This window comes from Sceloporus occidentalis, unplaced genomic scaffold, assembly GCF_023333645.1.
Source record: "Sceloporus occidentalis isolate IW3139 unplaced genomic scaffold, rSceOcc1.0.p SCAF_3, whole genome shotgun sequence".
NCBI classification, from domain to species: domain Eukaryota; kingdom Metazoa; phylum Chordata; class Lepidosauria; order Squamata; family Phrynosomatidae; genus Sceloporus; species Sceloporus occidentalis.
The window spans coordinates 29,377,764-29,402,555 of NW_028316983.1; the positions used below are offsets into that span (position 1 = coordinate 29,377,764).

A 24,792-nucleotide genomic window follows, 5' to 3' on the forward strand; every position below is an offset into this window, starting at 1 on the left:
GTCCTATCTGTACCTGTCTCATCATCCTTAACTAGTAAGAATAGTGCTCCAGTATGGTGGCATACCCCAAAGCTATGTATGGACTTAGATTGTTTTTTCAAGAAGAGTTTGAATACTTTCCTCCAGCACCATAACATGTGTTTTACAGTTCTGAAGAGCAATAATAAGGAAGGGTGGGCCCAATATTCTATGCCTTAGGCATATGTTTCCAAAACAGAACCAATTTTGAATACCGCTGAATGGCCTGGTTTCCCTAACCTCTGACCCAGTCATTGAGTATCTATGAGTTAATACTCTTTGAGAACAATTCTTCTAAAACAACAACAACAACATCCCAAGTGTAGGGTTCAATTAACAACTATCAACTGTAAGCCACTCATATAAAACTCCATGTAATTAATCTGAGGATTGCTATAAGTCAAAAATAATATGGAGGCACACAACAACAACAACAACTGATAGTATTAGATAAATAAATGATGGCAGAAATAATAAAAGTTACAAAGGCAATACAGTCCACATGGTGCTGCAATGCCCCCACCATCCAATAAAACTATTGCTACTACTGGTAGTTGAAAATAGTGCCAAGTGTATTACCAATATTGCTAAAAGGTTTATATACTGTTGGCAGCTTCACTGTCCCCAAGCCATTTATCAAATCTAGTGAGACAGCCTGAGCCTGCTTACACTGGAGGGAAAAGGAATGACACCACTTTGTTGCTGCTGTCAACTGCCCTCGAGTCCATCTTGACCCATGGCAATCTTGTGGATGAGACATCTCCAAGACTCCTTGTCCTCCACTGCTCTGCTTAGGTCCTGTAAATTCATGCACATGAGCTGCTTAATATGAGTCCACCCATCAAGCATGCGGCCTTCCTCTCTTTCTACATCTGTCTACTTTTCCAGCATTATTGTCTTTTCCACCACTACAGCTGCAGAATGCTTTCAAAGCCAAGCCAAGTAACATTGTTTAGGACAGCACACACACACACAAATGGGTTCTCATGCCCAACTAGAGTTCAGGTGACTCAGAAAGTCATAAAAGGAAAATGAATACACCCTTTTAACAAGGACAGAAAACCAAGTGCACCCTGACTCAGCCGGTCAATAGTCTCTCATCTTAGTCACATGTTTGTGCTGATAGTTCACATACTTACTACTACTAATAATAATAAAATAATAATATTAAAACTTTATTTATTTATACCCCACCTCTCTGTCATTGACACTGACTACGAAGCAACTGGGCAATTAACAATGGCCTACATAAAGGCTATCATTAGTCTCTTGCAAAAAATATGTGTTTCCTTTTTTACGCTTAAACTTCACGTTTGTGCTACAAAAACCTACCTAAGCCTCAGTACCCCCCAAAAGAGTTCAGGTTAGGCAACCCCATATGACCACTGTTTCCCAAACTTTGGACCTCCAGGTGTTTTGGGCTTCAGTTCCCAGAAGCCTTATGCAATTGAGCTGGATCAGGGATTTTGGGAGCTGAAGTCCAAAACACCTGGAAGAGCAAAGTTTGGGAACTGCTGCTGTATGGGTTTAGTCCTGTGGCGGGCCAATGAAGCTGGCAGGTTTCCACAGTACAGGTTGAGTCTCCCTTATCTCGAATTCTGATATTCGAAATACACCAGAATTTAAAAGGTCTGCATGTGAGATGGTGATCCAAAACACACAGCGGAAATAATCCAGTTTGAGACCACTTCAACTGCCCTGGCTCAGTGCTGGGGAATCCTGGGAATTGTAGTTCATTTTGACACCAGAGCACTCTGGCAGAGAAGGCTCAATGTCTCGCTAAACTACAGTTCCCAGAATCACCTCGCATCAAGCCAGGGCTGTTAAAGTGGTCTCAAACTGGATTATTTCTGCAGTGTACTTACGCACAGTGACACCTTTGCTTTCTGACATTTCATGCACAAACCTATTAACAATATTGCGCAATAAGATTACTTTCAGGCTATGTGTTTAAGAAGCATACGAAACATGAATGAATGTCATGCTTAGACCTAGATCACATCTCTAAAATATTATGTACGTGCAAATATCCCGAAATCCGAAACATGTCTGGCCCCAAGCATTTCGGACAAAAGGGGTTCAACCTATATTATCACTGTTAGTATCTGTATTATTCATGTTGTTTCTGCCATCACTATTATTGCTGTCCAACTAAAGACTTCCAAAGTCTTTAAGAGAAATTCTGTGGATGCAGAAGCTGAGCAGGTCTGCCAGATTCAGCATCTTCTGAGGCTACATACGCCCCCCTTCCCTTAAAGGACTTTGGTTCTTCGCTATAGACTTTCATAGCTTATGTATTTTCCTTGTGATTGTATTAAATTGTGTGAGTGTGGTTTATTAATTTTTTTAAAAAAACCTTTTAATATGAATAAATATATGTGTGTGTGTGTGTAAGTTTATATCTAATTATATATGGATTGCCCATTGACTGCCCTGGAAGTCTTGCTCAGTTATGTCTGTTTTAACTGATTTCGATCTGCATTTTACTTTGGGTTTTTTTAGTTTTAAATAGGGAAACCATTTTTCTTAATAAATAGGGGAATAAAGTTTTAAATAGGGGAATGTAACTTCTAAGTATGTATGTGTTTTGTATTTTATGGTGTGTTTTTGTGTTGTAACTTGCCCCAATACTTTTGGGAGAGGCAGAATACAAATACAATTATTATTATTATTATTATTATTATATTTAATGATATTTTAATAGGTCCTAGCTTCAGTTATTCAATTCCTTCCGGTGTTGGGCAGGTACAGTCCTCCCCAATTCTTTATGTCTTTTAGGCTGAATCTACACTACAGAAATAATCCGGTTTCACCCCGCTTTAACTGCCATGCCTTGGTGCTATGGAATTCTGGGAGTTGCAGTTTATTGTGCATCCGCACTGCGGAAATAACCTTGCTTGACACCACTCTGCCACGGCTGACTGCTATGGGACTCTGGGAAACGCAGTTTGTTGAGGAACGAACTACATTTCCCAGAACACCTGGTGCCTCAACAAACCACATTTCCCAGAATCCCACAACACTGAGCCACGGCAATTAAAAGTGGAGTCAAACCGGATTATTTCTGCAGTAGGTAACTGTAGTTTTGTAGCTTGACACTGCTTCAACTGCCATGGCTGAATGCTGTGGAATTCTGGGAACTGTAGTTTCGTGAGACATTGAGCCTTCTCTGTCAGAGAGAGGTCTCTGGCGCCACAATAAACTACAATTCCCAGGATTCCCTGGCACTGAGCCAAGGCAGTTAAAGCAGCATCAGACTGGATTACCTCTGCAGTGTGTTTTGGACCTTAGAGAGGCACTGGTCCTGCAGAAAGGACGCTCTGTCTTTTTTCCTCTGGGGTAAAAAAGGAGAGGGAGGCGCGACGGAGGCCGTCGAGGCCCATACTTACTGCCCCGCGCCACACTCAGTCATAGCGCTTCGTTTTCCCCGCGAGCGGAAGACCCGGATGAAGGAGAGGCAGAGGAGGAGGAGAGCTGGAGCATGACCAGAGGGCTGGTCTGCGCATGCGTCCACTAGAGCGCAAAGCGCGGGCGAAAAACAGGCCGTTACGCACATGCGCGCGCAGTGTCGTCACTTCCTGTTGTTCCTGAGGGACAGACTGGGGGGAAAGTGTTGTTGTCGTTCACTTCCGACGCTGGTTCTGTGGGTTTGTTCGGGTGAGTGGGGCGTTTTTGCGGGTTCTCGGTCTCCCAGGTGCGGCTGGAAGCTGGGTCAGTGCTGGGGAATCCTGGGAGTTGTAGTTTGCTGTGGCACCAGAGCTTTCTCTCTGACAGAGAAAAAGCTAAACGCCTCACAAAACTACAGTTCCCAGAATTCCCTAGCATTGAGCCAAGTCCATTGCAGACACGGATTATTTCTGCAGCAGGGTTTTACTTGGCAGGAACTCCGTCCGTGCTGCCATTATTCGCCTCTGCATTCAGAGGTCCAAGATTTCGCCCCCTTCGGAGGGCCCTTGTGCTCCGCATTACGGATTGTGATCTGGCCCCGGGATCAGAGGCTGCAACGGCAGAAGGCAAGGGAATCAGTCCTGAAGGGCTTTACAAGTTTTGACAGGTGTCACTGTTTGGGGCCACCCTGAGATGGATGGCACACAGCGCAGGACTTCCGTCGGCCCATGGACACGTCCAGCCAGGTGCTGGGTCACCATCTAACATGCAGCCTTCCTCTCCTTCCACTTCCCTCCACATTCCTTAGCATCATTGTACAGCAGCCTCAGCTTCATCCTCTACCATAATGGTATAAAGCAAGAAGGAGACAAACAGGTGAAGACTAGAAAAGAAGAAAACTTAAGGAGAGCAAGTTTAACAGGCAGGTTAAATGTAAACAAAACAGCAGATATCAGCAGATTAATTGAGAGCAAGGTATTAAAGAAAGACCATAAGGGAAAGTCATACAGACTGACGTTATAAACAGTTGAGAAAGGAAGTCCGTATGAGAGGGGAGTAGTTGACTGAAGCTGTGAGCAAGTTATGTGGAAGGATAGTGAAGGGCGGGAAGACTAAGCAAGGAAGACAGAAAGATGGTAACTGTAGCAAGTAATGAGTTAGGAGCTGGAAAGAATAAGGAAGCAGGGAAGAAGTTAGTAGGACGAAGGAAGGAGGAGGAAGAGAGAATGGAAATGGGAACTTAGTTGGACTACAGTAAATAATAGTTATAGTCTGTTACGGTTAAACAAAGATAATATTTTACTATAGATGAACTATTGTGTGGTTAATGATGTTAAAGGTTATATGATGCCATGAAATACACAACTTATAATCTATGATGATGTATTTTTTTAATAATAAAATTTTATTCTTTTTTTAAAAAAACTTTATCATCTTCCACTATTTTTAGAGAAATTCTGTGGCTGCAGAAGCTGATCAGGAGAGGTCCGAAGGCGATAAGCATTATACGGGGCAGAGAGGGGGATCGACACCCAAAATGCATAAAATATGCATTCTGAGCTTTTGAAGCTTCACTGGCTTCTTCATCAGGGAAAGGTGTTAAAAATAATACCGGGGGGGGGGGGGGGGGTAATGATGTTAAGATGTTGTTGCTGAGTATGGAGGGATATCTGTACAGGCTGGCCACTCCTCCAACTAGCTGTGTGGTTTGTTGTTGTTGTTGTTGTTGTGTGCCTTCAAGTAGTTTCCAATTTATGGTGAATCTAAGATGAACCTATCACTGGGTTTTCTTCGCAAGATTTGTTTAGAGACGGTTTGCCATTGCCATCCGCTGAGGCTGAGCGCATGTGAGTTTTCATGACCAATACAGTGGCCCCCTGGTATCCTCTGTGGACACCGAGATCGGAGGATGCTCAAGTCCAGTTAAATACAGTGATATAATAAAATTGTGTGCCTTATATAAAATGGCAAAATCAAGGTTTGCTTTTTGGAATCTATATATTTTTTAAATCTTTTCAAGCTGTGGATGCTTGAATCCGTGGATAAATAATCTGTGGATATGGAAGGCCAACTGTATACACTGGTGGAATCTGAATTGGCAGCAAATATGGGGTCTTAGATTCATGGTTCATATCTCTATGCAAATGTCAACCTTTTTGTGTGGTTGCTGTTTTAAAAAAAAAAGTCAGATTCTAAATTGGACATGATTTTAGAAAATAATTAGAAATAAAACTTCCATTATCATATTGCCTTTTCAGAGATCCATGGTACAACCACATCTCGAATGCTGGTCAACCCAACAAAAAGAATTAAAACTATAGAATTATAATGCTGGAAGAGATGGAAAAGGTGCTTAAAAGAACAACCAAAATGACCAAGGGACTGGAGAGATTGTAAGGACAGATTGTGGTTTCCTAAGCTGTTTATCTTAGGGAAATGGTGAATAAAGAGGAGCATTGATAGGTAAAAATTAATACAATAATCTAGGGTTATCCACTGAAACTGAATACTGAGAGGTTCAGGAAATATGAGAGGAAAGACAGAATATAAGTGTGGCATTCACTGCCATAAGACATAGTGACAGCGGCTAACCTCAGTAGCCTTAACGCCAACTGGCTATATTCATGGAGGATGAGACTTCAGTGACTACTGATCATGATATCTGTGTCACCATCAGTATCAGTAGTATGTCTCTTTATATTGGTTGTTGGGAAGCACAAGGCAGATGAGGCAGTTACTCTCATGTCATTTTTGCTGGGCAACTTATTGGCCAATGTGTGAACAGAATGATCAGTAAGACAGGCTGTTTGACTGATGGATCATGGCTGTTCTTATGATTTTAAATCAGCCCAAAAGTTGAAGAAAAAAGAACACTCAAAACCTAAATAGAAAAAAATTAAAAATGTAGCGAATACAGCTTATTGCTTTGGGAGGAATAAGGATCTTTTCATGGCTTATGCAAAGAGCAGCCAAAGATGGACCTTCATCTCATAGAATCATAGAATTGGAAGAGTACAAGGGCCATCCAGTCCAACCCCATTCTGCCATGCAGGAATTCACAATGAAAGCACCTTCAACAGATGGCCATCCAGCCTCAGTTTAAAAACCTCCAAGAAAGGAGACTCAACCACACTCCGAGGGAATGTGTTCCACTGTCACACAGCTCTTACTGTCAAGAAGTGCCACCTAATGTTTAGGTGGAATCTCTTTTCCTGTAGCTTGCATCCATTGCTCCGTGTTCTAGTCTATAGTTTCTGGGTGAGGTCCATGTACCCTAACTATAAAGTAAATCTATTAACAGACCAAAAATGGTTTTGATTCCTTGATTAATAAATCCCATAAACCATTCAGACTTTTTCCTGCAGCCCTTTGGTTTTCTCTTACTGGTTCTGTTTGAAAATTGCCCTATTAAAAGCTGTTTCTTTGTTGGTTGTTCATGTTGTCACCATGACTACAGAATAAAAATGAATTTTAAATTCTAGAGTGACTAGGGGCTTATTCATAACATATTAATGTATAATACAGTCTTTTGACTTTATCATGAACAGCAAGGTTGTTAGGAGGACTGTCTCAGATGTTGGTGACTCTCTTCTATTTTTAAGCAGATGTTGAGTGACAACCTCTTAGGCATACTTTAGGTGTGAATTCTTGCACTGGCAGGTAGAATTGGCTTGTCTCCAGAGTCCCTTCTAATCTGCAAATCAGATCTGAGCCATCAATTGTTCCAAGCTGGAACATATTGAGACAAATTAACTCCCGGTCATACATGGGGGCAAACTGTGGTTACATAAAGAAGAACATACAGTCGGCCCTTCTTATACACGGATTTTTTATACACGGATTCAAGCATCCACGGTTTGAAAATGTTCCAAAAAAGTATAAATTTACCTTGATGTTCCATTTTTTATTAGGGACACCATTTTGCTATGTCATTATATTTAATGGGACTTGAACATACACGGATTTTGTTATACACGGGGGATCTTGGAACCAAACCACAGCGTATAACAAGGGTCCATTGTACTTCGTGGATGCTACTTACTTAAGAATAACTGAGGTCCAAAACACACTGCAGAAATAATCCAGTTTGGGACCACTTTAACTGCCCTGGCTCAATGCTAGGGAATCCTGAGACCTGTAGTTTATGAGACATTTAGCCTTCTCTGTCAGAGAGCTCTGGTGCCACAATAAACTACAATTCCCAGTATTTTCTAGCAGTGAGACAGGGCAGTTAAAGCAGTCTCAAACTGGATTATTTCTGCAGTGTGTTTTGGACCTGAGTCACAGAGTTATTGTATATCTTCAGTTTTTTCCCCTAGTGTACACAAAGTAAATATGGGTTCTGCAAGCTCTTGTGCCACATTCGCCTACTCTAGGAGATAACGCTGTCTGTACTTTCAGGGGGGGTTCAACCTTGTCTGCACTGGCCGGTATGTCCAGGGCCAGTCCATAGCATTATGATCCTTGATTTACCACAAGGCAGCCATATGCATTGGGCAGAATTTGGTGCAACAGCACAGCATTTTCTGCGCAAGCTGACTAAGCCGACACCACATCAGCATGGTTGGTCCATCCCCATAGCCACAGCTGCTGCATCCCTTACCTCCAGTAGCTCTATGGACAGGCCTCCCAGTGCACCGCTCTTTTACCAAAGGATGGGATTGCCCATGTGAGCAATGAGAAGGTCCCTACTTCAGTTACTGATAGATATGTGTGTGCTGCTAATGTTAAGAAAGCTACAGTGCTGTCGTAGATGTTTCAAAATGCCAGTAGTGCAGGTAGAGTGGTCAGAAGCATTTACATTTGTACTGATTGGTTGCTGCGCAATGAGGATGATTTGAATATGGACTTTGTTCTATGAGAATTGGAAAGAGCATTAGACAGAAATAAAAATCTTCTCCCAGGGAAGGTAACATAGGATCTAGGTGCTTGCCTAGAGATTATTGTTATTGTACTTCTTTTCCTATTGTAATTTGGTTCAGAAGCTAAGCAAGCTGCCCAGGGTATAGAAACCCATGAATATTACTCCAGTGTGTTAACTAGAAAATATCTTGTCTCATTCTACTTCCTATAGACATAATGCCTTTTCTCCTTGTCTGTGTAAGATTATAGAGAAAATGATTCATGACAGGCTGGTTGTTTATTGAATGAGTGTTCTGTTTTATCCCCAACAAAAAGTGAATTTTGGAGTGGCAGACATGGATTAAGTCATTGGTTTGGAAACAGAGGTCTGGAAGATTTTTTGTTCAAGGGGAACTCGCTTGACTTTTTAAACTTGATAATGAAAGGTTCATGATATTGTTTCAAAGAAGGGCCTAAATTACTAGCAGTATCAGTTGTGTTCTCAGGGAAAAGCTGTTAGCGTTGTTACACAGGTCGCATGGTACCACGTCAACATCTGGCACCAGAAGTACCACCTCACAAGCGATTGGCAGCTCGGTGCTGGCTGGAGAAGCACCTCTCCCCTTCCAGAAGTAGTGAAATGAGACTCTAGCCAGATGTCTCTTCACAAGACTCTTTGATCTTAGAAGTTCCAATATATACAGCAACAACACTCCAACAGACTATCCTCTACTGCCAAGATCCTGGTCCATGCCCTAGTCATCTTACGACTTGATTACTGTAACGTCCTCCTGGCTGGGCTTCCTCTTTCTCACCTCCGTCCTTTAATCTCTGTTCAGCATTCAGCTGCACGCATTATCACTTCCACCCACCACGCTGACCACATCTCTCCTGTGTTGGCATCCCTTCACTGGCTCCCCCTCCCTTTCCATATTCAGTACAAGCTCCTGCTGTCGACATGTAAAGCCCTCCATGGACTGGCCCCTCCCTACTTATCAGACCTTCTTTCTCCTCACCTTCCCACTAGGGCCCTCCGTTCTGGTAGTCAAGGTCTACTGTCTCAGCCCAGGATTTCCTCTGCCCCATCCCGGATTCACCCCTTTTCACTTGCTGCCCCTCACTCCTGGAACCTTCTTCCCCCACAAGCAAGAGCCATCACATCTTTAACCAGCTCCAAAACTGAGTTGAAAACCATCCTGTTCAGAGAAGCCTTCCCAGACATTGCATAATTGTCGCTTGCTATTTGGTGTTCTTTTGTTGTCTGTTTATAAAACCATTTCCTGTATTGCTATGTACTGTATATGCATTATCCTACTTGTGAGTATGTATTTTCCCTGGAAAATGATTAACCATCCATTAAGAACCCAAGCCTTAATTTAATTAATTAATTAATTAAGAACTCCAGTCCATCTGCCTTGGTCCAGGCCTTGGAGGTAGAGAGGAACTGCTGGACCTCTTACCCTTTCCCTCCACCACTCTCTTCTCCTTCTGTGTCATGTCTTTATAGATTGTAAGCCCGAGGGCAGGGAACCGTTCAACTAAAAAGATTGTATGTACAGCGCTGTGTAAATTTACAGCGCTTCATAAATAAAGGTTAATAATAATAATAATAATATCCACCGATATCAACCCACAATGTGGAGAGAGACTCCTCCCTTATATACTAGGGACAACATGTGGCCACTTAGCCCAGCCTCTTCCTGGTGTGTCACATCTAACTCTGTCCCCCATGCAGGGTGACTTTGCATGTTTGCAGCACTTTACTGCACCTGGTGACATCATGCTGATCACACTTCCTGTGACTCAGCTCTTTGGAAATGCACTGTCATCATGTCTGCCGGTAACCTATAGTTACCCAGTCACCTTTTACCCACATTGGACATTTTCCTTTGGAATTATATACCAACAAACACATTTTTGTCAGTGCATGGTGGATTGCATTGCAGATGGATAGAGTCAATCAAAGAAGCCACGGGCCTGAGTCTGCAAGACCAGAGTATGGCTGTAGATGATAGAGTGACATGGAGGTTTATCATTCATAGGGTCGCCATAAGTCGAAATCAACTTGACAGGAGTTAATACCAATAGGAGTTTGTTTGTTTGTTTTTTGTACAGCAAGAAATTATGGGCTTGGTCGTATCTCGCTATATGAACCTACTTGAATCTTAAGGTCCTCAGGGAAAGGGTTTCTTTTTGTCCCACCACCATCACGAACCTGTCTGATGAAGACATTAGGAAGAACCTTCTAACTGGCTGCTCCCAGGCTGTTGAATTCCCTTCCATGGGAGGCTAGGCTGGCTCCCTTTCTGCTGTACTTTTACCAGCACGTTTGATGGCTAAGTGGTTCTGGAGAGTCTTTTTTATGCTGTTGATGTATGCTGTGTTTAATTTTTATGTTAAGTTTTTAAAATTATTCATCTTATTAAAATTAATGATATTTTAATATTATATCTTGTTTAATCTTGTTTTAATTTTTTTCATCAAGTTTTTGGCTCTCTTTTTTAAATCTTCCTATAAGCTGCCCTGGGTTCCCATGTTGGGGGAAAGCCAGGACATATAGTAATTAAGGCCTGCTACAGTTGGGCCGTTTGCGCCGATGTTAGGGCTCAATATGGCACAGCATCCATATGCGCAGAGCCCTGATATCGGCGCTATTACGTCACAAGGCTGCAGCCCTGTCCACACAGGGTGCAGCCTTGTGACGTACGGACGCCCGAGCGCTCACACGCCTCTGGGTGGAAGAGGCGTCAGAGGGCTGCATCATAGTCATTATGACAGCGCAAAAAATGAGCTGCCTAGAGCAGCTCCTTTTGGACGGTGCGTCTGTGCTGCAGTATGCACAGCTTCAAGCCGCCCATCTGTACTTCCTCTAAGTTAAATTAAATTAAGTAAGTAGGCTCAATCCTCCTCTTCTCCCCCCCCCCCCCCAGCCGAATGGATGGACAACGGGATTTTTCACTGTAAACCACACCCTTCTTGTTATAATGATCAATGATCTTCTCTCTGTTATACCCTGTGGAGTTGCTGTCAATTTATATTTTGATGATCGCACTATATGGGTTTGAAATAAATAACGTCAGCATTGTGAAACTCAAATGTGTCTCTAATGGAGAGGGATGGGGAGATATTTGGCATTTTAGCTTTTCTTTGAATAAAAGTATAGGCATTTTTTCCCTAAACAAAAGTTACTTAAAAAAATTAATTCTCAGAGAAATATTGGTTGAGACAATTCACAAGCTACTTTTGATGGTAAAATAAGTGTCGCTTATTGCACCTCTACATGTGCAATTCAAAAAATGTTTCGGTTATCAAACTCTGGATTTTTGCCACTGCATACCACACGGGCGCGGCAACGATCCGCTCCAAAAAGGCGCTGTGAAACGCAGCTCCTTTCTGTGCCGCTGCCAAGGCACCATTAACACGCTGAAGTTGTACGGTGATGTCTGTTTTGTGCCGTGCTGTTTGGACGTGACACACAAGGCACGTCATCAGTGCTTGTGCCCAAAATGCCATCAGGAGAGCACAGAGCGTGCGGACACTCCACTCTCCTGAATCCTATGTTTGGCGCCAAGCCGCTGCAAAGCGGCAGTCTGTACCAGGCCATTGTTAGCTATTCATGCTGGATGAATGGCCTGCAAGAACACTGTGTGATAGTTGTATTATGCTGTTAAACAGCTGTTACAGCCAGGAAGTTCTTCCTTAATGTTTAGGTGAAATACCTTTTGTTATCATTTGAATCCATTGGTTTGTATCCTAGTCTGTGGAGCTGCAGAAAACAAGCTTGCTTCATTTTGTACATTCTTTCAGATATTTAAAAATGGGCATCACATTACCTCATAATGGTTTGTCTTCATTGCAATTCTTTGAAGAAGTTCCACATTTTCAGTATCCTTCTTGAATAGTAGTGCTCACAATTTAATACAGCATACCAAATTAGTTCTGACTAAAACGGAAAAGAGTGGGACTGTGAATTCTCTTAATCTGAACACAGTATTACTGCTGATACAGCATAGAATTACAGTGGTTTTTAGGGCTGCTGCATCACACTGTTGACTTTAGTTTGTATTCTTGTAAAAACTCCAGATTCTTTTCACATATACTGTCGTCAAGTTATGTACAGTATATACTAGTGCATTTCATTTTTTCTCTGCCTAGATGTAGTTTGTTATTGTTGTTCTGTGCCTTCAAGTAGTTTCCAACTTTGGCGTTTTATTGGCAAGATTTGTTCAGAGGAGAATTACAATTGCCCTCTTTCTCTGAGAGAATGTGTCTTGCTCAAGGTCACCCAGTAGCTTTTTATGCTCAAGCAGGGACTCAAACCCTGATCTCCAGAGTCATCATCCAACATGGCACCTTACTTTTATCTGTGTAGAAATTCATGTTGTTAGTTTAACCCTAGTTCTGTAATCTGTTACAAGAATTTGAATCCTGATTCTGCTATCTGGAGTATTAGCTATTTGGTGTCATCTGCAAATTTGTTAAGCATGTCCTCTGTTATGTTACCCAAGTAATTTAATTGCTTAGTAGCACTTTCTTTATGTTTCTTAATTTTTGTCCTGAAATGACATTTAGTGTTGTATCCCTAAAGGCACCAGATCCCATCTGATCTTGGAAGCTAAGCAAGATCAACTTTGATTAGTGCTTGGATGGTAGACCATCAATGAATACCAGGTGCTGGAAGCTATAATGTAGAGAAAAGAGCTATCAAAACCACCTGAGTGTCCTTGCTTAAGAAAACCCTATGAAACTCGTGGTATCACCATATGTCAATAAATGACTTGAAGGGACACACACACATCCAGAGGGAAATGTTTAAAGAAGCTTTGAATTTGGTATGCATTTTATGATTTACATTTTTCCTTTTAGGTGTCAGAAGTTTTGGCCTTTTTGGCCTTGATTCACCATAGAAGTAGAAATCATTGGATAGAAATGTCTTTTTTACCCTGTGGTGATTAACTTGGGACTTTTATAGGCAGCTCTGTTATTCCATGGCCTCAAGGCAGAGGCACCTTTGGGAAGTGCTGAGTAGGAGAGACCAGTAAGAACTTTCCATTAAATTCAGTTATCAGTTCTATTATGTTGTGCACCAACACTTCATGGGAGCTGAATTATTACCTAAACATAGGTCCATGAGTGTTTTCAGAGGGAATCTTGTCCACTTCACACAAAATACTAAATGTATTTATTCATTTTAATGTATTCAGACAAATGCACATCCAGCCAGTTGGCAAGACATTTAGAATGTCTCTGAAACCACCCATATTTAAAATGAGCTGTGAGTGCACTATTCTGAAGAAGAGCTTCTCCAAGAATGCCATTAATCAACTCAGATGAATTCTGCTTCTTCTGATATAATGATGCTTTTGCTGCCAATTTTACAAGATTTGGACACCTTAAATATGTAGTCATGATATAAACTGAATAAACTGCATCCGTTATGATCTATTTTATAGTACAGCAGTAGGCTTTCTTGCAGACATTTCCAGGCTTTCCTAACTATAGTATATTCCCTCTTTTGATACATGCCCAGATAAAAGGCAAAATTTGAAGAAACTGTCCTCTCCATTTGCTCTGTAAGCAACTCTCCTACTCCAGCAGGATTTCTACATTTTTTTAGCCAATGAATTAAATAATATCATTGATTGACACACTCATTCTTTGGACAAGCAAATTCCCGTTTAGCCATTGTTTTGGTCTTCCCAGGTAGGAAGTGATTCCTGACCCATTAAAAAAATCAGAAGTCTAGAATTTTGATGCACCTTTTAAACAGACAATACTTTATCTATTCTCCCATTTCTAAGTTATAGTAGTAAAGACAGGAAGGAGTTCATGATATTTTTAATTTATCACTTGTCCAAAAAGTTGAGGATTCTCCCCAGCCCTGAAATTATGAGCACTCAAAAGATTATCTGCTTCATGCAGATAAAACCATTTTTATTATACTCATACTACAGGTCATGGGGCTGTAGTTGAGAGATGGTGAGTTATGCCAGTCCTACAAAGTAATCCAGTGTTACCTTGATTTTGTTGTTGGAAATTAGAATGCAGTAGGCTAACTCTATGCAGTGTAATCCTGTGTTATCCAGCTTCCTGGGGAGTTGGCATTTCTGTAAGCAACTGTGGGGCTGTAACATTGATTGTAGCAGCGGGGATATGTAACTGACATGCAATATGGCTGATGATCAATGGAAAAAGTACTGTAAAATGAGCAGCCTAGGCTCTTAGAATTCCCATCTCTGCTCAGACCTTGCCATTTTCCATCGACTTCCAAAGCACTCCCTCAGTGGCTACTCTCTTCAGTATGGGCCCCTATATTTACAAGATGAATTATAGAACATAGGAGGGAGTGTTATGATGAAGACAGTGATTGCCAGAATGAATCCAGTATGTTCTTATGAGTTTGTTCATTTGCATTTTCCCTCTTTTTCTGGTGGTCTTCCCCCACTAATGTCCCTCACACCACTTAACATTTATTTTTTTTGGAGTTCTTTCTTGAATTTTGCAGTGGTGGTGTCCAACTCTAAGTTCTAAAAAATTTCTTCCATAATGTAGAAACTTCTAAATGTCCTTAGACTTGATGCTAAGGAACAAAGTGTGTTGTGGTGTAGCAACCCATACAGTGCGTGCAAATTATGCTTGTACATCCACAGGTAACTTTGCCCACCCCATCCCCACAATTTCTGTGGGCATCTGTGCATTGCTGTTCCTGCCTTTGCACTGAAAAAAGAACTGCTCTCTCACTACACAGAAAGAGAAGTGCAAGGAGCAAGGGGGGAGATATATGACAAGATCCTAAAGATATACACAGAGCACTAAAGTTAGAATCATCCAAGCCATTATATTCCTCATTACTATGTATGGGCGCGAGAGCTAGACAATGAAGGAAGCTGATGAATAAAATAAACTAATTTGGGATGTGGTGCTGGAGAAGAATGCTGAGGATACCATGGACAGCCAGAAAGACAAACAAATGGATCTTGAACAGATTAGTCCTGAACTTTCCCTGGAAACAAAGATGACAAACCTAAGGTTGTCATACTTTGGTCACATCATGAGAAGGCATGATTCACTAGAAAAGATGATAATGCTAGGGAATGTAGAATAATAATATGATTTATTTATGTTCCACTTTTTCCTTGCGGAATTAAGGCGGATTGCAAAGCAGAGGGAAAATAATAAACTAATGCAAAAATACAGAATACGCCCTCCACACAACAATTACATCACAGCAAACATAATAACAATAAATTAATTATACAAAAAGTAAAAAATACATAATAAAAAATAAAAAGTACAAAAAATAAAAAATACTTGGTATAGCATAATAATCCAAGATACATGACATAGCAAATAATAACATAGCATAATAATTCTCCCCGTCCATGCCCATCTCTCTCCAAATGTCCTAACGCTGATCTACCCAAAAGTATATATAATAAATTGTTCTGCCACTTTTATATAAAATCACCATTGCGCTCCCATGCCTCCGAAGTCTCTCTGCTAGTCCCGGGTGTTTCTAGGAGAGGCAGGTGATGGTTCTTGGGGTGGCAGGGCAGCTTTTTTAGAAAGCAACAAAAAGAAAGGAAGACCCCACGCCAGATGGATAGACTTAATAAGGGGACTTGGCATGGGTTTGCAGGACCTGAGCAGAGCAGTGGACAGGTGATCTTGGAGATGTCTCATCCACAGGGTTGGGGCTGACTCAAGGGCAGTTTAATAACAACAACAAATGAAAATGGAAAGAGAGTAAAGTAGAGCGGAGAGTAAAGAGAAGGGAAGGGAAGTGGAGAGTATATCTTTGGCACTATCCAAGAGCTATGCAATACTGAATGTGGCCTTTTTTTTTTTTTTTTTTTTTTTTGTAGTACTAATCAATATACTCTTCTTTTCCTCCATATAATCAGAGGTAGAGTAAATCTTTCAGATGCAAGAATTTTCTACCTTTGTATTTTGAGGCATATGCCATTTTTCAAACCTGGTTAACATTAGCAAGTACTGTACCACTTACAGTGCACTTAAGCACTCCCTAAAAGGGGTCAAAGGCTTTCATGTCCGACATCCATGGTGTTTTGTGGGTTTTTCGGGCTATGTGGCCATGTTCTAGAAGAGTTTCTTCCTGACGTTTCGCCAACATCAGTGGCTAGCATCTTCAGAGAATGCTTGCCTAGAAAGGAGTTTCCAGGCAAGCATTCTCTGAAGATGCCAGCCACAGATGCTGGCGAAATGTCAGGAAGAAACTCTTCTAGAACATGGCCACATAGCCCGAAAATCCCACAAAAAACTCCCTAAAAGGTTTACACCTGTAAGCTAATTGCTCCTAACAAGCTGGGTACTCAGTTTAGCAACCTCGAAAGGATGCAAGGCTGAATCGACCCTGAGCCCCTGACGGATGAACTCACAACCTTGTAGTTTATGAGTGAGTGGCTGCAGTTCAGGCATTTAACTACTGCACCACCAGGGCTCCTAGGGTTTCCTTCTATTAAATGGCCTTGGTTATTATCTATATAATTAATATTTTATCAATATATTAAATTAAATGGGTCTTCCTTCCACTGCAGTTAATTTTGGGGCTGAAGAGGAACAAAGGTGTTTTCTGTTGTTTCTACCCTAAAATTGGTGATGTGTAGGAAAAATGGATTTACAGACTGGAAAAAGCAAGTCAGTGTCTACCTAATGTATCGATCTCTGGTTCCACCATTTTTGCTTGGAAATTCAACAGTGTGACAAATGCTTTTTTGAAAAGTGGGATAGGTTGGAATGAATCTTTTTGGTTAAGTAACTAGGAGTTTATTGACAAAAGGTGGCTTTTCCCATTAAGTATGAATAAGCGTCACTATGTGTCTATGGTTTTTAGAACAAACCATGATGATTTAATTAGAATTGTATAAAGTTTTTCTATAGACTTACTATTCCTTCTGTTCACTGTAATAGTTTAATATAATTGATTTGTTGTTTTTGTTAGTATTCAGTGTATGGCAAACCGAATAATATTCTAAGAATCTACAAATGGAATCAGAAGTTAAAGAAGGTGAAGAAGAGAGCCTGCAAACAGCTTTCAAAAAGCTACGAGTGGATCCAGCTGGGTAGGTAACAGTGGTTACATTACTTTGTTGTATTTCTCAACTGAATAGAGTTCTATGGCCAGTGTATAATAACATTAAAACTGTACAGTATAAGCAATGAATAAATGAAATACATAATAAAGCCAAGAAAAAAGAAGTAGTAAAGAATAAAAATACCACAACACACAAAATGAAAATTTTATCAATAGGCCAAGTAGCTGGTGAGAAAGCTCATTTGCTTTCTCTTCTTATTTCTCTTTTGCTGTTCATGTATGTGCAGCAACTGATTGTGGAAGCAGCTGTTTACCTTACCTGTTTGTAATCACACCCTGCTACAGTAAGGAGCACCTAAAGTAGAACCCCATTCTTTCTAAGATCAAGCCTTATAATTGCCTTGTTTACTGCAGACATTCAATAATGCTACTGTCTTTCTCTAGCTTTCTTTCCCCATCATCCCAGTGCCACTATGCAAAAAACAAAACAAAACAAAAACCTTGCAGCTAGACAGAAAACGAGAGGATGGGCTGTGCTTCTGTAAAAAGACTTTGTAAAAAAGAGCTTTTTTGTTGGAGGCTTTGTATGCCTTTATGTAGAAGTAATTGCCACATTCTTCAGCCATTTATGGGTACCTAACCCATTTAGAATTTGAATGCAAACCAACTTCATTTATGTGGTATATCCTCAGATGTTGATGTTACTGAATATTAGAGTCAGAATCCTGTTCAGAATTTCATTTTTATTAAGTGTGAGTGTGCAAATCAGGGAAGGAGAGTAATTATTCTATTACAGTTTCTTTGCTGGCTATTTAAATGAATGGTGTACAATTATTAAAGCTAGCACTGCATTTTTCAGGAATCTGGAATGTTAGAGCTTTAGAGACAGTACACTTTAACAGAAAATAGTACTTGCAACTATTGGCATAGGTCTGGACAGATTCTAAAGATTTTTTGAGGGTTGCTTGTGATTTACCAACATCTGGGCATCAGTATGGCCTTATTAACAACCATGAATAACAGTATGTCAGTAATTACAATGCAGGCAAGTTTAAATTATAGGGCAAACTTTCCTTACTGTTGGCAGTTTCTTAAAAGACCCAAAATTCTAATGCCAAAATAGTTGCCACCTAAACAGCTATTTCATGACAGAGTTTTTCATTCCGCTGTTATACCGTGGTGGTGGGACAAAACTATGAGCTGGTACAGACTGACACACGTGACGCATGCCCCCATGATGCCCGGAAGCTGGCTTTGTGCTGCTCGGCTGCCTGCCCGGCAGCTGACTTCTGGACACTCTTGCAACCCCTGTGTCTTCTCATCCATGTGTTTATGGATAAGCAATATAATGGAAAATCAACTCATTCTGTTTGGTGTAATGGATAATCATAAAGAGCATGTAAAATGGAAATCTTTCTGTGGCGACATTGTTCTAAAGTGTTACTTTAACGTCTTATTTATTTTTTTTTAATCAGACCTGGCTCTTTGAGTGAAGGACTAAGGGTTCCAGTCAGAACTGCTGTTGATGGAGGCAGGCATCAGACTGGCTGTTCAAGGGAGACCTGGCATGGGTAAGACACATCATTAGTAATGGCATGTTTGAGACCTTTTCTGAATCCTTCTTTCATTTTCTGTTATACTGTATATGCCTGTAAAGCACAGTGTAATTTACTGTACCATGTTATTCTTTTCCCACCCTTTGACTGCTTTTCTTTTGAATGTCTTGTATGGTTATGACTAAATGACTGGAGGACATTCTGCCTTGTTCTACTACCAATTATAGCTAACAGTTTGTTTCTGGGCACAATTCAAAGTTCTGGTCTGGCCTATTAAGTTCTATACAGCTGAGGTCCAGGCTGTCTCAAGGACTATGTCTTTCTATATGAGCCTGTCCACACTCCAAAATCACCAGGGGAGGCTCTTCTCTGTATCCCACCATCTCCACAGGAACATTTGGTGGGAACGTGGGAGATGGCCTTCTCCATTGCTGTTCCCAGAAACTCCTTCCCTTGGGAGGTTAAAATCGCTTCTTTTTTGCTGCCCTTTCAGCAGCAAATCAAGATCTTTCTTCCAGAAAACCTTGGGGAATTGCTTGTTAGCAAGAGGAGGGCTTTTAACTTTACTGTTTTAAAGCAATATCTGAAATGGTTTTAATTCTGTAGTTAAATAAATATACAGTTGGCCCTCCATATGTACAGATTCTTTATCCATGGATTCAATCATCCACAACTTGCAAATATTCAAAAACTATATAAATTCCAAAAGGAAACCTTGATTTTGCTATTTTACATAAGGAACATCATTTTACCATTCCACTGTATTTCATGGAACGTAAGCATCCATGGATTTTGGCATCCATGGGGGCCCTGGGACCACTCTCCAGTGGATACTAAGGGCCCACTGTAGTTTGTTTGTTTGTTTGTTTGTTTGTTTGTTTGTTTGTTGGATTTATCTCCTACCTTTCTCCCAAACAAGGGATTCAATTTCATTGTGATTTTCTTTCTTTTGTAAGCTGCCTTGAGTCCCAGTCAGGAAAATGACATGATGGATGTACAATTATAACAGTTCTTTCTCATTATATTACAATTGTATTACCTGACACACACCCCTTTCTATATGCTAATTTTGGGGTTTGGAGGGGGATGAACTGGAATGATGGGGTTTTTTGTTTGTTTTTCATTCACAGAATGATATCAAAATAATTTTAGGGAAAAGAGAACTTTCTGTCTTAATCTTGGAATACATTTCTGTTCCAGTTTCTGCTAATTGTACTTTCTTCTATTTCAGATGTACAAGGAAGCCCTTGAGAGGGGCAACAAGGCCACAGCGTCGAAGGCGTTCCAAATCTCCTGTCCTGCATCCCCCCAAGTTTACATACTGCAGCATAAAAGCATCTTCTGCCAGTAACCAGCTGAAACACAAAAGCCAAATGGATGCTTCAAAGAACAAAATTGGTGCAGAACCTGGTGTTACAGAAGAGCCATACTTGGCAGGAAAAAGATGCCCGCTTTTCGACAAGAGCAAGTGCAGTAGAGCCAGAGAAGAACACCAGAGCACTTTTACCAGTGAACAGCCTTTGGAAGACTCAGGAAAAAGTTGTCCTGCATTTTCTTTGACATTTGAAACCAACCTGGATCCTAGCCAACCTTCAGATTTCCAGTCACTCTCCAAGTTGAATTATGAGAAGAAATGCCCTTGTGTGGTCAAGGAATGCCGATGCAAACCATGGCAAGCAATAGAAGCATATTCGTTTTCTGGTTTGCGTAGTGTCCTGTCAGAATGTGAAAAGGCAGTCCTGGAAGTACGTTCACAATCTTTGCCAAACAAATCGCCTTCTGGTGTGGGTACCTCAGGTTCTGCCCGGTCTTGTTCTGAGCAAGCTCGAGTTTTTGTGGATGATGTGACTATTGAGGATCTTTCAGGGTACATGGAATATTACTTATATATTCCCAAGAAAATGTCCCACATGGCAGAGATGATGTATACTTGACATGAGAATCATGGGTTGTAAATTCAGTGGTGGTAGTGAGATATTCCCTCAGTGCCATGATTGGAAATTTGTCCATTGTCATTGCGGCATGTTTGATCAAATCTTTATTTTCTCCATACAGTGTAGTTTTTTTAAAATAAAGTTTTAAAAAGAGAGAGAATTTCTGTCATAAAGGTGCATAAAATTACCCTGGGTTAAGTTTTCCATTTGTTTCATTCTAATATTAAATTAGCTTTTTAAAAGTAGCAGTTTTTTAAAAAAATCTGCTCTCTTTAAACCTGGATTTGCTAGGGGCCCAGCATATTTTAATCGCAAACAAAAATTACTGAGTTGCAATAATTCAAAAGATGGAAATGATAATATGCTTCCTTGCTGCTTTTTACAGAGGAATCAGATTTTCAGGTCAGACTGGATATCTTAGAAGTGGTTTGGCATGAGGAGGGATGTGCACAACCTTTCTGAGCAATTTTGCTATCCTGCAGCCCCTTTAGCTTTCATGTATGCCTGAGATGTTTTGCCTTGGGAGAACCCTGCAAATCAATTTTGAATACTGTGGCCAATAAGAATATCATTTTAGCCAGCATTTCAGTGGAAAGTGTTAAGTATAGGCTTTAAAAAAACAGTCTCACCATCTACCACCCTCTGTTCCTGTTTAGTGATCCATCCCTGGATTTTCTTGTAGAAAAGTTGCTTCTTATTTTGAAGAGGTATAGACTTCAACTAATTTGGAAAGAAGTCTTGCACTGTTTCTCCTTCAGCCACTGTCCCACTCTGCCTTCACTGTCAGAGCCTTCTGTAATCCTTCAAAATTGATTCTTATGCTGGCTTTATGAGTGAAGAAAGTGAACTTAAAATACAACCACAAAAGTACTGATATGGACACACATTAAGAAGACATTTTGAGTAGTCAGACACTTGCTTCTTTTTAGCAAGCATCTTGATCAGTATAGATGGATGTTTTCAGAATCCACAGTGCAAAGCGATTTGTACATGACACACAAATTTAGCCTGCTTTTATCAGCGGATGCCTGTAAGCCATTGGCAGCCTAAAAAGGACTGTCTCCCTCTCCCCTTGAATTAAGCACCTTACAAAAGGAAACAAGATTAAGCCTTAAATCTGATTGTTTATGTCAACTAAACTAGAGCCAGTGAATCAATGGGAGCTTGGTATGTTAGTGCTGTGTCTGTTCCAGTGGCTCACTGTCTACTCTAGATGTGACTAACGGTTGGATTTAGGCCTAACCATGCATATCTACAAGGTAGGAGTGCAAGTTAAATATGTTGCACAAGCCTACAAATTAGGCCAAAGGGGAAATTGTGTTCCATTGTTTCTTCTCTATGCCTTTCTTAAAGCAGAGGTATAAAGCTTTCATTAAAAATTAAAATGATATTGTGCACTTGCTGTGAATTTTGAAGTTCCTTTCTGAATTACTACAATTTCACCTGAAAGCAGCCATTTATACCATGAACCACAGGGATGATGATCTAAATCAGAGGAACATGCAGAATTAGCTGAGTGTTTCCATACCTAGCCACAAATATACCATCCAACACACACACACTGTCTAAAAGATCTAGATCTGATCTGATCTTGGATGCTAATCACGGTCAGCCCTGGTTAGTGCTTGAATGGAAGACCACCAAGAATTATCAGGTTCTGGAGACTATATTTCAGCGGAAGGAACTGTTAAAACAGCCTCTGAGTATTCCTTGCCTAAGAAAACCCTATGAAATTCATGGGGATGCAGCAGGTGACTTGAAGCCGCATAGACACGTGTGCAATGGGAAATTATTCTTCATCTAGCAAGAAATGAATTTTCTTTTTATAAGGTTTTGAGAAAAGTGATTTGGATGAACACTGTGGCAAAGCTTTCAGTTTTCTTTGAGCAACTACAAAGTATCATTTGCATAAGATCCTATGCCACCGCTGCCTTAAAAGAGTGAACTAGTTACTACTGAAATACTAAAAATTTTTGGATGGCCTAGATATGTATATGGTTAACTTCTATTTCTTGATACTGTGCTATGCCATACAAATCCTATTGAAAATAATGCCATACTTTGAAACTTTGCTATGCTATACAAAATTAATTGAAAACAAGAATCCGATCATTTGCTTCATTTCTATAGAACCTACGCAGGAAGACGCACTAGTGGGTTGTGTTCCTGATGACTGTGTCAGCCACACTTAAGCTGAATATGTGGCCTGACTCCGTTCCAAAGTATTGTCTTTATAGAGAGCTGAAAGTTTAGCCTGTAGTGGTCAATTTACATGTACAAATTGCCACTTCTTGCTGTAGCCATTACGTGATATGTAAGTGTGCCATCCCCTGGATGTCAGTATTTGTCCTTGCACCATGGTGTGTAATTACTGCTGTAAAACTTTTTAAAGGATTTAATTAACTTGTCTGTGTAAACTTGGTTTTTTTGTTGATGAGCAACTTTTCATCTGTATTTGAGTATCTCCTATCATGTAGGGAAAATACACAGGCTATGATGTGATAGCTGAATCACTGCCTTGTGAGCAAACTTGCCTTGGAAACCATGGTAACGAAGCCCACTTTAAGAGGGTCTGAACCTACGCACAATGAATTCAAACAAAACACATAGCTGTACCATTTCCAGTTTTACTTAGTATGAAATTTGCCTTGCCACTGTTTGAGTAAGAGAGTGCCAGAGCTACTTTAATGGAGTTTCCAAAGCACAGAATCTTACATTTCAGGATTAATTCTTTTCTTTCCCATTTTAGGGGCCTAAGAGAGCAAGAAAAGCCAGTGCTGGAGCCAAGAATACACTGGAAGGCTAGCATCCCTTGTTTTCATTGTGCAGGAGCTTGTCCTTAATGTTGGTTTAATAATTACCAGATAACTGGAGGTTACAGCGGGCCAAGGAAGCAGTCTTTTAAAATTGCACTTTATACATTGCTTAGTATGTAATAAAAAGACCAGCAGGTGGAGCTTTTGGAATAGTTCTCAAGACTATCCTAGCAATACTGTAATGTATTCAGAACTGTAGCTTTCGGTCTGTCAGCCATTGTCCTCATCATATACACACACCAAATGATTTTGATCTGAAGCTTGAAATTTTTTAGCTGAGCAGGAGAATTCAATAGAACAATGGCCAAAAGACTGTTTCACAAATATTGTAAGCTGACCCCAGTTTTCCTGTGGGAAAGAGGGATAGAATCAGGTTTTGTGCAAAGACAACATTTTTGTAACTTTTTACTTTCATTGACATACATTCATGTGTAAAGAAGGATCAAGATCCCTTGGTGTTGTTTTTTTTAAAAAGAACTGGAAAACAGCATTAAACCAGAACATATAAATGCTGTACTATACATTTCCACACTGAATGCAAGTACTGGGAAGGCTGAAACAAATTATAAGGTATGGGGCAAACTCCAGGGGTCAATACTTACAACTTTGCCATTGAAATTTTTATTCTTGAGAGTCATTGATCAAAATTCAATTTTAAGCAAATTGTCTATGAACTACTGTGTTTATAAAATCATTTTGCAGCTTTGCTCTCACCCCAAAGCAGCATAAACCTTACTGGAAGTGTTTTCTTGAAGGGCTGCTTCTAGCCTAAGCCTCAAGAAAGAGTACAAGCAAGTTAATTTGGGAGGGATACCTATTTACCATTCTGTACCCTGTCTTCTTGAACTCATGATGGAATTCAGTGAGATTATTCAATTTTGTCTTCACAAGAGCCTTGTAAGTAGTCCATGTCAAATGACAGTGACGGGACCAGTGTCGTGCATTGAGAATCTTTGCTAAAGTTAAATTTGAACCTAAAACCCCACAGTTCTGTACTATATCCACTGTTGCATCGTCTTGTACAGTCAGTCATCCATATTCACGGATTCAACCATCCATGACTTGAAAATATTTGTTAAAAAAATACAAATCCCCAAAAGCAAGGCTTGATTTTGCCATTTTATATAAGAGACACCATTTTACTATGCCATGGGATTTGGGCATCTCTGGTGGGTCCTGGAACC

At 40.4% G+C, this 24,792-nt stretch overlaps 2 protein-coding genes across 10 annotated transcripts in view; one reads left to right on the forward strand and one right to left on the reverse strand.

The window, feature by feature from the left end:
• Nucleotides 1–3,485, reverse strand: part of LOC149315695 (oxidative stress-responsive serine-rich protein 1-like) — a 23,659-nt gene extending 20,174 nt beyond the window's left edge. For 2 of the 6 annotated variants that reach the window (XM_089513914.1, XM_089513912.1), the window contains exon 1: nt 3,408–3,481. Coding sequence is in view for 1 of the 6 variants with exons in the window: in XM_089513911.1 (XP_089370037.1) it covers nt 3,408–3,430 (23 nt within the window). In the remaining 5 variants the exon portion in view is untranslated. Of the gene's footprint in view, nt 1–3,284; nt 3,367–3,407 lie in introns of those variants that run through there. The other 4 variants (XM_089513911.1, XM_089513916.1, XM_089513913.1 and 1 more) reach the window with 4 other exon arrangements.
• On the forward strand, nt 3,070–23,421 carry LOC149315696 (oxidative stress-responsive serine-rich protein 1-like). Of its 4 annotated transcripts, XM_089513919.1 has the most exons (5): nt 3,616–3,675; nt 4,214–4,281; nt 17,210–17,330; nt 18,778–18,873; nt 20,090–23,421. In XM_089513919.1, the coding sequence occupies exons 3-5, from the start codon at nt 17,254–17,256 to the stop codon at nt 20,790–20,792; spliced, it is 876 nt and encodes a 291-aa protein (XP_089370045.1). In that variant the 5' UTR covers nt 3,616–3,675; nt 4,214–4,281; nt 17,210–17,253; the 3' UTR covers nt 20,793–23,421. The 4 variants fall into 4 exon arrangements, with proteins under 4 accessions (XP_089370047.1, XP_089370044.1, XP_089370045.1 ...); XM_089513921.1 differs by lacking the exons at nt 3,616–3,675; nt 4,214–4,281 and adding an exon at nt 3,070–3,087; XM_089513918.1 differs by lacking the exon at nt 4,214–4,281 and having other exon boundaries at nt 3,594–3,675.
• Nucleotides 23,422–24,792: the final 1,371 nt, after the last annotated feature.